General features: G+C 44.7%; 1 protein-coding gene across 1 annotated transcript; it reads left to right on the forward strand.

The window, feature by feature from the left end:
• Positions 1–529: 529 nt before the first annotated feature.
• LOC104952879 (baculoviral IAP repeat-containing protein 6-like) lies at positions 530–12,616 on the forward strand. Its single transcript, XM_010779789.1, has 20 exons — positions 530–730; positions 1,130–1,263; positions 2,002–2,155; positions 2,241–2,357; positions 2,511–2,671; positions 4,326–4,452; positions 4,555–4,665; positions 5,166–5,424; positions 5,539–6,110; positions 6,707–6,882; positions 6,973–7,069; positions 7,160–7,354; positions 7,472–7,672; positions 7,837–8,116; positions 8,200–8,456; positions 9,167–9,275; positions 9,559–9,795; positions 10,715–11,576; positions 11,813–11,956; positions 12,092–12,616. Exons 1-20 carry the CDS (start codon positions 559–561, stop codon positions 12,251–12,253), a joined length of 4,527 nt encoding a protein of 1,508 aa, XP_010778091.1. The 5' UTR covers positions 530–558; the 3' UTR covers positions 12,254–12,616.
• The last annotated feature ends 285 nt before the right edge of the window (positions 12,617–12,901 follow it).

The following is a 12,901-nucleotide window of genomic DNA, read 5'->3' on the forward strand; positions in this document are numbered from 1 at the left end:
TCAGAGTCCCTAACCTCACCTGAGCTGTTTATCTCTCGCAGTCTGACAGCAGAGGACTCTCCTTCCACCTTGTTGTTGAAACCGCGCTCTCTCTCTCTCTCTCTCTCTCTCTCTCTCTCTCTCTCTCTCTCTCTCTCTCTCGCCATACATACACACACCCTCCCAAGCTTGAATCACACACAGAGACCAATCGGTCCTCCCGATGGCCTGCCTATTACATACAGTGGCAATGTCTCAAGATTTAGGAAAATACACCTTTTTGAACATACAGTAACACAAATCCACATAACAAACAATTAAAAAATCAAAAAGGGTCGGCACTTATTATTATTTAGCAGCGGCGCAGCAGGGGAAACACTGGACAACATTGTCATTGTTAGAATGTTAGCATTTCAATGTTAGCATTTAGCTTAAAGCACGGTACAACCCAGCATGGTGCTTTGATTGTCATCCAAAAACAGTATCCCTAATCTTGTGAGTTTTCCTCCGAGCTGTATGTCATTAAGTGTACACGTTGTTGTCCCAGGTGAGTTGCTGTCTCCGGGCTCTCTGGATGGCATGGATGATGGTGCATGCGGCGAAGAGGCCGGGGCCTCTTCCTCCTCAGCGGGGGCGGATTCGGACGACTGCCTCCCCCAGCTGGCCCCCATCCCCCTGGTAGAGAGCATTGATGAGGCCCTGGTGCCTGATATCATTGCAGGTACTACGGGAGCATCCTCAATATTCCAAAGTGAGTGGGTAGCCCCGTCCAGACTACACACACACACACACACACACACACACACACACACACACACACACACACACACACACACACACACACACACACACACACACACACATGTTTGTGTCATCACAATATAAAGTATTTATTCGTTAAATATGTTTTATAATTGCATTTCACCGTTTTTTTTACAGTATCGTTCAATGTGTTTTAATGATTGTAGTGCTGTCTTTTGGAATGGGAGTCAAACATGTAGGCCAATTTGTCATTACAGTTATTATGACTTCAGTGTTATTTCAGAGGAGTAGAGGAGATGATGGCTCGATCGGCAAACAGTTTTTCTTGCCTGTTTGTTTTCCTAGTGTGCTTGCTTGGCAATATTAAGGCTGTTTTTATTATCCAAAGGTGCTCCACCTCTGTCCTCTTTGGAAAAAGATAAAGACATAGACTTTGACTTGCTACAAGACCTGATGGATGTTGATATTGATCCTTTAGATATTGATTTGGAAAAAGATCCACTCGCGGCCAAGGTGTTTAAGGTATGTGTGACTTCCTATTCTTCTCTTTTTTTCTCTCGCAGTTTTGCAACACGTTAAGAATGAAGTTGTTAATGATCAGAATGTATCAGGGAAAAAAGATAAATGCATAATTAGACCAGAAATGACCCTAGATTTAGAGTTAATTGTGAATAGTTCAACTTAAGTTGGGTTAACTTTTTAGAAGATTTAGCTTGATATTATGTGATTTTCACAAGTAAATGTGTATTATTAGAACAGTTTCAATATCATGAAATGTTCTTTGAAATACATTAGTGTTAAAAGGTGCAACGAATCGGAATGAAAGGTGTTCTGTCAGGTTTTTGTCAGGACATTTGTTATCAGCCTAAATGGTTTTATACATTTGTTAACTAAAAGATTGAAACATTTGACAGTGGTGAGTTCTACATTTGACTATTTATCAGACAAAAATCAAAGATTAAACATTTGAGTATGATTGATGATGGCCCCTAATGTTGCTGTCCAAATTCAACTACTTGAATGACCAGTTTGTTAGTTAAGTAAACTGAAGGATCAGTGAATATAAACGTTGTGAGGGTGTTCTTGAAAAGATAAAGGAAAGGGATTTATTTGTTTTCAAGCTGCACATTTAGAATGAATTGAACCAAGTGTAGCGTAACACATTTTTCTTTCAGTAACTAAACTTGCATTTTGTGATTTTAATGTTAATGTAGAAGTTGACTTTTTTTATTTTGCCCTCGTCCTCACATCTGTCCTCAGCCTATAAGCAGCACCTGGTATGACTACTGGGGCGCTGACTATGGCACGTACGGGTACAACCCGTACATCGGGGGTGTTGGTATCCCAGTGTCCAAGCCTCCAGTCGCTGTTGAGAAGCCGGGGTCACAGAGTCTGTCAGTGTCCGTGTCGCAGGGTGAGTAGAGGCTCGTTTCGGCACTAGTCTTGTCCTCTCTAAATCCATTTTGTGATGTGTTTGACCTTTGGCCCCTGTGTCACAGCACTGGATGCCCGGCTAGAGGTGGGCCTAGAGCAGCAGGCTGAACTGATGCTCAAAATGATGGCAACCCTACAGGCCGACTCTATTCTACAGGCCCTCTCCTCCAGCTCCTCCACAGGTAACCTCACAACATCACAAACAGAAGCCCATTTTATTTAAATAACAATTGCTGTTCAATAGTTGACCATAAGTGCTCAACAACCCACAAAAGTGTTCTTTAGCAGTCTGTGTATCGCTGCTGTAAGATTAACTTGTGCGTGTGTTCTTCCAGTGTGCCAGGCCTCCAATGGGACTGATGACTCCCTGCTGAGGGCCCTGCATGGGGGGGGGTCTCCTCCAGCCAGCTGCCTGATGATCCAGCCCTCGTCCATCCCCATGTTGAGCGGCTGCTTCAACAAGCTCTTCTCCATGCTGCAGGTCCACCATGTACAGGTCAGCACTAGGGATGGGTACCAAGCCCCGGTATTAAAGGGGCCACGGGGCTGAATTATTAAAGACCGTGGTACCGTTAAGCTCCGACGTTATCGGTGTTTTTATCGGTACTGGAGACATTTCAAAAATATGTCGTATGTATTATTGCTACACAAACATTATATTGCAGTTTTAGTGTCACCAACTCCGTTTCTAATATGCAAAATGCGTCGATGATGTATTTTGATCTTTCCAATCCAGACGAGAGATCTCTCCCCCCCCCCAGTCTGTGTGTGACAGGGCGGGGCAGTTTACACACAAGCGGCTGCTACATGCATCACACACACACACACACACACACACACACACACACACACACACACACACACACACACACACACACACACACTCTGCTACATGCATGCAAAACAGACACACACTCTGCTACATGCATGCAAAACAGACACACACTCGGCAGAGAGAACTAAGCGCTAAGGTGTGGTTAAACTTTACCCGTCTCGATGTGGACAATGCTCGTTGCCAAAAGCGCCATAAGAGTTTAGCTTGTGTAAGGGCGGTAACACGAGCAGTTTGTCTAAACATCTTGCAAAAGTGCACCACATTCAGACGGAGAAATGCACCGACTGTCTTTCTAGTAGCTCTGTAGCCCCATCTACGAGTAACGTTTCAGGTATCCTTAATCTTCCTCCAGAAGAACTGTTAGGCCTTTTGCAGCATGTATTTATGCAATAAATACTTTTTATTTTTTTAAATTTTTTTTACAGTTCTATAAGTTCACATTATTTACAATTTGTGTACCGTAATTAATTGACCTTTTTTTATTTTTCAAAATAACCGATAAGAGTACCGTTAAATGACCGGATCGATAAGCGGCATCGATAAAAGTAGTAGTACCGTTAAAACTTTAACGATACCCATCCCTAGTCAGCACACACAACAACAGATGGGAAACAGATTCCCTGACTGATATCAGTCTTCAGTGTGGAAACCTTTAGTCGACATGGTTAGGTATTTCTCATTTTATTTTTAATCAGTTCTATGGGGACTCGGCAATTCCAGAACTTTAACTCCAGAGCTATGCCGTGTAGTTTTGGCTTTGTATCCTGTTGCTGTCTTACGACAAAGGCTTTGTGTCCCAAGTAACGTCTGTCGTGCAGACGGCAGCAGGTCCAGGTAAAAACAGAACTAGCTTTAGTATCTGATAATCTGGGTTTGAAGCAGAAGTTAACGAGGCGCCAGTTGGCATCTAACGTATAGACCGGTGCAATAACACTGTTTTTTCATGTAAAGTATTCAGCTTTTTAGCTCAATGTCGTGATGAGGTTTTACTGAAAATCAGTAAAACCTCATCACGCTGTGCTGTCCTCCGCTCCCCAACAACCATCCTCAGTTTTGGAAGAATATGAAAATTCACAAGCTTCACTCAATTTTGATGAAGATAACATTTATTGCACAGTCGGTCTAAAAACACTGGATATGTTTCCTGGATGAAATTAACGTATGTGATTAGTTTCATTTTTGTACTAAATTATGTATATCATCATGCAAAAAAACCATCACCAGTGTGGATCATTAAAGTGATACATACATGTTAGTTTCCCCAAATTCTGGGTCATTTTTGAAATAAATAAGTAATTTCTTTCTTCTCTCTCAGCTGGAGTCCCTGCTGCAGCTGTGGTTAACACTCAGTCTCAACACATGTTCTAATTGCACTGAAGAGAGCGGATCAGACATCTTCATGTTCAACGCCAGCCGAGTGCCCACCATCCCACTCAACCAGGGTCAGGACTCCTTCTAAACCCCTCAGAGGGAATTAAGTCCCTTTTTACATTCGCTATTTTTGTTTTATTCTTATTTTATAAATGTTTTTTGTGCGTTTTCAGCATCCATTAGCAGTTTCCTGACAGTGCTGGCGTGGTACCCCAACACCTCCCTGAGAACGTGGTGTCTGGTGCTGCACTCTCTCACCCTGATGACTAACATGCCAGCCTGCGGTCAGTACTCCACTCTCACTGAATCTTCTCAGAGCTCAGATAGTCACACTTTCATTCTTTCTCTCAAAGAGTGATGCATATTGAATTATGCTACACCAAAAGCAAAGGTCTCCTAAAGCAAGACACATTTATCTAAGTAAATATTATTATCATTATGCCCCAAGTTTGTGTCATTCTTTTTCAAACAGCTGGCTGTTCTTTTGGGTGTTTCCTTTTTTTAAATGTTCCTACAACAGTTTTTGACATTCACATTTTGAATGTAATAGCATCCTTGAATTTCATCAGGGTCATTGGATGATGCCCTAAACAAACTCAAAAAGGACCACAATGTTTATTCCTTAATAAAATCATTCGAAATCAACAGCTGTTTGAGTGCTAAGAACTGAATTTACCTGTGAAACATGCTCAGCAGTACACAACTTCTTTCACTTACAATTTGAATTATTATTAACAGTATTGTCAGTGGTCTGGTGTTAAATAAGTTCTGTTTGGACTTCCAGGCTCCAGCAGTGGGATGAGCTCTCAGGAAAGCACCGCCCAGCAGATGGTGTCTGACCCCACCCTGGTTCATGTCCTTGTGCGCTTCCTGTCTGGCAGCAGCACCAACGGGACGAGCCAGCACAGCTCTCAGGTGGGACCCACCGCCACCCAGGCCATGCACGAGTTCCTGAGCCGCCTGCAGGTCCACCTGTCCTCCACCAGCCCGCAGATGTTCAGCGAGTTCCTGCTCAAACTCATGCACATCCTGTCTACAGAGAGGTATGCTTTCCCTAACAATAATGATTGCAATTATTGAATGTTACAGCACAGTCAGTTTCAGCACATGCTTTATGAATGGTCTTGGTGAACTAATGGCTCCTCCCGACCCTGCAGGGGTCCGTTCCAGTCCGGCCAGGGTCCACTGGACGCCCAGGTGAAGCTGCTGGAGTTTACTCTCGAACAAAACTTTGAGGTGGTGTCAGTGGCTACGATCTCCTCCGTCATTGAGTCCATCACATTCCTGGTCCACCACTACATCACCTGCGCAGACAAACTGGTGTCCCGCAGCGGCTCCGACAGCTCTGTCGGGGCTCGGGCTTGTTTTGGTGGTTTGTTTGCCAACATCATCCGGCCAGGAGACGCCAAGGCTGTGTGCGGAGAGACGACACGAGACCAGCTGATGTTCGACCTCCTCAAGCTGGTCAACGTGCTGGTGCAGCTGCCTCTGTCCGGGGACAGAGAGTTCAGTGGACGACTGCCGCCGGCCGGCAGCGAGGCGGCTGACAGCAGCGTGTCGGACGAGGAGAAGGTCTGTGGCAGCAAAGAGAGCGTGGCTGGTGGCTCAGCGTTCAGCCAGGGGCCCCCTGCAGGGGTGGCCGACCTGGTGCTAGCCAATCAGCAGATCATGAGCCAGATCCTGTCCGCACTGGGCCAGTGCAACAGCAGCGCCATGGCCATGATCATAGGTAAGACCCATTACAGGCACTTCCTGTGCTCTACCAACAGTGTCAGTATCTTTCACCTTGTTATTTTTATTTTACTCCTCACTTTTTTTCGTTTACAGCTTTTAGCAGCCTAAGCCAGATTTTTTAAATCTGAGTTGGTAGAGAGTGAATATTAGATTTGCATCAGGTGGACTTGACTAAAATATGACTATTTCCAAAAAAAGAAATTGCTGCAAAAATTGAAATGTGCCTCAAATTGAATGAGGAGAAAGTATTTAGCCTATTCAACATTTGCCAAACATTTATGGGATACTGATAAATAGTCAACAAACTGACTCAGCAATGCCAGTCATACATAAGTTCTTGTGAAGTAAAACATTTACCACGATATATAAGCTACTGGTCAGAGCAGAGTTGTAGCGTTTATTGAATTAAACAGTACTGTGTTTAATTGCTTTGGAATTCAACTAAATCATTTGTTATTGATAATAACATTTCACTTGTGGGTGAATTGTTCCCTTAACCAACCAGAGGACAAGAGAAAAACGTGTATATCAGGAGGGTATTTATATATCTACTGCTACTACAAGCTGAAACTTTCTGTCTCTGTTCCTCAGGAGCCAGCGGCCTCCACCTGACCAAACATGAGAACTTTCATGGTGGCCTGGACGCTATCTCTGTAGGTGACGGCCTCTTCACCATCCTCACCACCCTCAGCAAGAGGGCCACCTCAGTGCAGGTCATGTTGCAGCCCATCCTCACTTACATGGCCTGTGGATACATGGGCAGACAGGTGAGCAGCAGCCTGTTTGGACTCTGATTACTTGATATTAAAACACGTCTTGGAAACCAATGCCAACGTTTTGTTTTCTACATTTTGTAGGGGTCTCTCTCCACCTGTCAGCTGTCGGAACCTCTCTTGTGGTTCATCCTCCGAGTGTTGGATACCAGCGAGGCTCTCAAGGCCTTCCATGACATGGGTTTGTACACACCACTTCTAAACCAGCCTTTTACTCAAAGTTTGGAAAAACCGATTGAACATGAAGTGTTACTTTCTTGTGTTGTATCAGGTGGTGTGCAGTTGATCTGTAACAACATGGTGACCAGCACCCGGGCCATTGTGAACACAGCACGCAGCATGGTGTCCACCATCATGAAGTTCTTAGACTCAGGTCCTGGGAAGTCAGCGGACGGCAACCTCAAAGCCAGAGTGATGACATCAGAGCCGGACAACGCTGAGGGACTCCACAACTTTGCTCCCTTGGGTGCTTTTACATCCTCCTCAATCTATTCCATTCAGTGGGACAGTATTTTACAGTAAAATACCCTAAAACCTTGCCAACATTTTTCTAATTTTCTATGATCCCTTTGTCCCTGCCCAGGCACCATCACATCCAGCAGCCCCACAGCGCAGCCAGCAGAGGTCCTCCTCCAAGCCACGCCCCCCCACCGACGAGCCCGCTCGGCAGCCTGGTCCTACATCTTCCTGCCGGAGGAGGCTTGGTGTGACCTCACCATCCACCTTCCTGCTGCTGTGCTGCTGAAAGAGCTCCACATCCAGCCACACCTTGCTTCTCTGGCCAGTGAGTAGCACCCAGTTTAACAGTGACAGTACATTTGAAAAAAAGTAATGTGGAATTTTTGGGAACATTTGTTTTAATCACTATTTTTGCAACCATCATTCACTTTTCCATCTCACTTAAATTCTAACTCAAATGTCATGTTCTGCTGTGTTCCCTTCAACCAGCCTGCCCGTCATCCGTCTCCGTGGAGATCAGTGCTGATGGGGTCAACATGTTGCCGCTTTCCACGCCAGTGATCACCAGCGGCCTGACCTACATAAAGATCCAGCTGGTGAAGGCGGAGGTTGCGTCGGCGGTTTGCCTGAGGCTGCACCGGCCTCGTGATGCCAGCACGCTGGGCCTGTCTCAGATCAAACTGCTGGGCCTGACGGCGTTTGGCAACACCTCCTCTGCAACCGTCAACAACCCCTTCCTTCCTTCTGAGGACCAGGTGTCTAAAACCAGGTACCAAAAACTGATTCTGGACTGAGAGTAGATCCATGTGTATTAGATGTCGGTGTTGTAACCTTTATTTTTTTTTCCTACAGCATCGGGTGGCTGCGTCTTCTCCACCACTGCCTGACCCACGTCAGTGACCTGGAGGCCATGATGGCCAGTGCTGCAGCTCCCACCGCCAACCTGCTGCAGACCTGTGCCGCGCTGCTCATGTCGCCTTACTGCGGCATGCACTCTCCCAACATCGAGGCTGTGCTGGTCAAGATCGGCCTGCAGTCCACACGCATTGGACTGAAGCTCATCGACATCATGCTGAGGAACTGTGCCGCTTCCGGCACCGACCATGCCAGTGAGTCCCACACAGCTGCAACAGCTTTAACTATAGGACGCAGAACCACAGGGAAGAGCCTCCAAAACTCAAAGTTCAAATACTGAAACTCATTCCATTTCATTTGTTTTTATTTTATTTTAAAAGGCTTTGGCATATTTTAGATTGCCTCACCAGGTGTTAAAAGTGTGTTGTTCTGCAAGGTCTCCATTGAATTTGAATATTTGGTCATGCTTTTTAATATCTCATTCATTTCTCAAAATTATGTAAGAGACTCAATTGGTGTGTTTTTGGTGCACAAATGTGAGTCCCTAACCAATCACTGTCCACACTTTAATTATTTTGTAGCTACTTGCAACAAATGACATACAAAAATACATTTTTTATAGCCACAGCTAACCAAACCTGAACCTAGGTCCCACAAAAGCTTCAGGCTTTGGTCACATTTAATTGTATGCATCATTGTTTCAACTACCCCCCCCAAACAAACCTGTAAGCACTTCTACTGTGTCAAAGCATCTGCCAAATGAATGTAATGTATGGAGGTGAGTTAGGAAGCTGTACCATGCATATCTACAGGAAAAATGTCCACAAATTATAAAAGACCTACCATAATACTGTGCACATATTTCCTGTTGAAGGTAGCTCACAGGGGTTCAAAACTCATCTTAAAAAACCTAATTATCAGGCGATAACAACCCTTTTTTAAGTCCATGCTTCTATCGTTTCAGATTTAAACAGTCCCCTGCTGTTTGGGCGACTGAATGGCCTCTCGTCAGATTCCACCATTGACATTCTCTACCAGCTGGGCACCACACAGGACTCTGGAACCAAAGACAGGTATATATCCACACCCCAATTTTAACCCAACTGTCCTTTAGACCCCCCCTGTAAGAATAACAACCAATGAGTAACACTTTTTGTCAAGGTGATATTCCAGACAGACTCATGAGGCAATAGTTAAAAGTGTCCTTGCGTCCTTTTTTGTCATCTTTTACTGTCACATGGTTGTGTTGGTTGAATATAAATTCCAAGATGACTCACCTCACACTGAGGGTAGGAGATGAATTGAAGATTTTAAAACCACATTTATCCAATATAACTCTGAATCTCCACCCTTCAGGATCCAGGCTCTTCTGCAGTGGGTCCATGACTCTTCTCGGGTGGCGGCCCACAAGATGAGTAGCCCGATGGGGTACACTGGCGCCGCTGCGGTCCCTTCCTCTTCTTCATCCAGAGAGTATGGTCTCCTCATGCCGTCGCCCTCCCACCTGCACTGTGTGGCTGCCATCCTGTGGCACAGCTACGAGCTGCCGGTTGACTACGACCTGCCTGCACTGCTCAACAGAGAGCTCTTTGAGTCAGTCAACACTCTTTCCCTTATCATCAACACCGCACTTTAGTCTATTTGCCAACTCTTTGAGATCTATTGTGATCCCAGGAAATGTTGAGTACCTCAAAGTAGCATATGTTGCACAATTAGCTTAAGTTGCATTAATTAGCTTTCATAAGCATATGCAAACAATAGCTAAAAAATGGCTTGGACAATTTTGGTGTCGTTTTGGAGGCATAGTTAGGATGTAGAATCCATTTCTAATCTAAAATGGCAGTTTTGGGTCCCCTTAACTTTACATTCGACCAAAAATTCATAAAAATCAGCCCACCAGGAGTATGAATAGCCACTTTCTGGTTGAAATGCCATATATGCTCACGATAACATCATTTGAAAAAGGAGCCACATATTACGCCATTAACTTTATGCAACACATAATCACTGATGTTCCGCTGTAACGGTGGTGGACTCATCAGAACAGAGTGGGCGAGCTGACCAATCAGAGCACAGTGGGCTCATAGGGAGGGGGGGGCAGGAGCTCCAACAAGCCGTTTAGGACAGAGTGAATACACATACTATACAGAGATGCTGTATGAGAAACCAATGTGAGTTTGGAAAATTGAACAATGCAACAATGGAATTATGATCAGTAGAAATGGCCATGGTTTTGGACCTTTAAGGACATTTTACATGTTGTTCTCATGTCAGAAAAAGCATAATTTATGAAAAATACATAGTGCTAATCTTTTTCACGTTTGTCCGAGTAACATATTTTTAACACTTCAAACATTATTCAAATATTATTAATCCTTATAAATAATTAATTTTACTTTCACATAGTATTCATACAGTCTGGTACTTCTACTTTTACTTTTTACAACATCTGAGTACTTCTCCCCCTTCTGATAACCATGGATTAATGACTGATGATTTCCTCTTCCTCCAGGCTGCTGTTTAACTGGTCCATGTCGTTGCCGTGCAACATCGTGCTGAAGAAGGCAGTGGACAGCCTGCTGTGCTCCATGTGTCACATCCACCCCAGCTACTTCTCCCTGCTCATGTCCTGGATGGGGATCGTCCCGGTGCCCAGCGCCAGTCACTCTCAGGCCCAGCGCCACCGCCTCTCCATGACCGACGACGGCAAGAAGCAGCACGACGCCAACACCAGCTCTGCAAGCCTCACCGACGACTCCAAGCATGCAAGACCCCCGGTCAATCTGTCGGAGTCCCAGCTCACCACGCTGGCCGCTGCCTCCCAGTCTCCGGGAGCCATAGAGCAGCTGCTGGACTCGGGCTTACCCTCGCTGCTGGTCCGCAGCCTGGCCCAGTTCTGTGTGGGTCTCCTGGCCAGCGCCGACCTGCCTCTACCCGCTGCTCAGGCCGAAAGACGACACCACCATCACCACTACCACTCATCCTCCTCATCCTCACACAGTCGACCCCCTCTGGCTGCAGAACTGGTCGCTCCAGTGCTGCGTTTCCTGACTGAAGTGGGCAACAGTCACGCCATGAAAGACTGGTTAGGAGGACCTGAGGTGAACCCGCTGTGGACGGCTCTTCTCTTTCTGCTGTGCCACTCCAGTGCCAGTGCCGGTGCCAACGCAGGCTGTCAGCCTCTGGGCTCTGCAGCTGCGGCCGGCCCCTCTGCATCCCACCCCCAGGCCTCAGGCTCACGGTACTCCCTGGCGTCTTCTATGCAGGCAGGAGGGCTGACCACACAGCAGAGGACCGCTCTGGAGAACACCACCGTGGCCTTCTTTCTGCAGTGCATCTCCTGCCACCCCAACAACCAGCGGCTCATGGCTCAGGTCTGCTTGTATATTCCTCTCTGTTAAGACTAATGATTTCACTTTGATTGACTTTTCAATTTCACGCATAGATTAACTGTAAAACCATAGAGCTGACTTTTAATACAAATGATAGTATTAACTATATTTTTAGAACATTCATTTCTTGTTCCTTTGTGGTTTGAATGTAAAACTGTTTTCATTTGGATATATTATTTTGTCTCTGTATTGATTTCAATCATTTTTCCTTTCTTTAGGTTCTCTGTGAGCTCTTCCAGTCTGCACCCCAGCGAGGTAACGTGCCGATCTCTGGAAACATCTCAGGCTTCATTCGAAGGCTTTTCCTGCAGCTCATGCTGGAGGACGAGAAGGTCACAGTCTTCCTACAGTCACCTTGTCCGGTGGGTAACTCACTCTGTTGTTGAAACCTAGAGAAGAATGTCTGCTATATCAGTTCTTTTTACATACAGCCTGAAAATATAATTATAACAATTATAACATTCACACAAAACCATTGTCCCTGTTTTTTTCATCAGTTATACAAAGGACGCATCAATGCCACCAGCCACATGATCCAGCATCCCATGTACGGAGCAGGACACAAGTACCGCACCCTCCATCTGCCCATCTCCACCACGCTGGCTGAGGTCCTGGACCGGGTGTCTGGTATGTTTCAACACACAACACTTACACTATAAATCTGCCAGACAAACAAAACTCAGAACAAGATGAGTGCACTGAGCTGTGGGGATTTGTAAGCCTTGCTGCCAATAAAGAAAATGTGTCACTGCAGGAATAAGTGGTGCGATATAGCATAGCATATAACATATCAAAAGTCATGTCATACCTATCTGTTGTAACAGAAATGCTGTTGCATGCATATTTTATAAGGATATCTGATTGATTGCTGTTAAGTGTGCATGAAACTCATAACCGCATAGATTTTCAAACTAAAAGCTTTCTGTTCAAACCACATAATTCCTCCCTTTACTGGAGGGTTTTTATTTTAATGGAAATATAATATAGTTAAAAGCGTAACATGTCGAGTGTCTATGGAGCTATTTCAGGGTTATAAGTTTTGATCATTCAAAAAAAAAAGAAAATTTATTTGAAAGTTCAAGTTTTTATCCTAAACTTTGAAAAATACAATGATGTATTCAAAATAAAAATAAGTGTTTGAAATCATTTTTCAGGTTGAATATTATTTTTGATTCAGTTCAGCAATTTTTTTGAATAACATATTTATTTTCAGATTTCACTTTTATACATATTTTGATATTTCAATCCTTATTTTTTTCAGTTGCAAATATTTCATTTTCAGATTCAAAACAATTATTTTTTCAGTT

Source organism: Notothenia coriiceps, unplaced genomic scaffold (assembly GCF_000735185.1).
Source record: "Notothenia coriiceps isolate Sejong01 unplaced genomic scaffold, NC01 NC01_scaffold00020718, whole genome shotgun sequence".
Lineage (NCBI taxonomy): Eukaryota > Metazoa > Chordata > Actinopteri > Perciformes > Nototheniidae > Notothenia > Notothenia coriiceps.

Bases quoted from the DNA above. Each gene is read 5' to 3' on its own strand.
- LOC104952879 (XM_010779789.1), top strand. From the start codon at position 559: ATGGATGATGGTGCATGCGGCGAAGAGGCCGGGGCCTCTTCCTCCTCA. The intron at 4,666-5,165 runs GTCAGTACTCCA...TTGGACTTCCAG, and splicing joins GACTAACATGCCAGCCTGCG to GCTCCAGCAGTGGGATGAGC. The intron at 11,577-11,812 runs GTCTGCTTGTAT...TCCTTTCTTTAG, and splicing joins ACCAGCGGCTCATGGCTCAG to GTTCTCTGTGAGCTCTTCCA.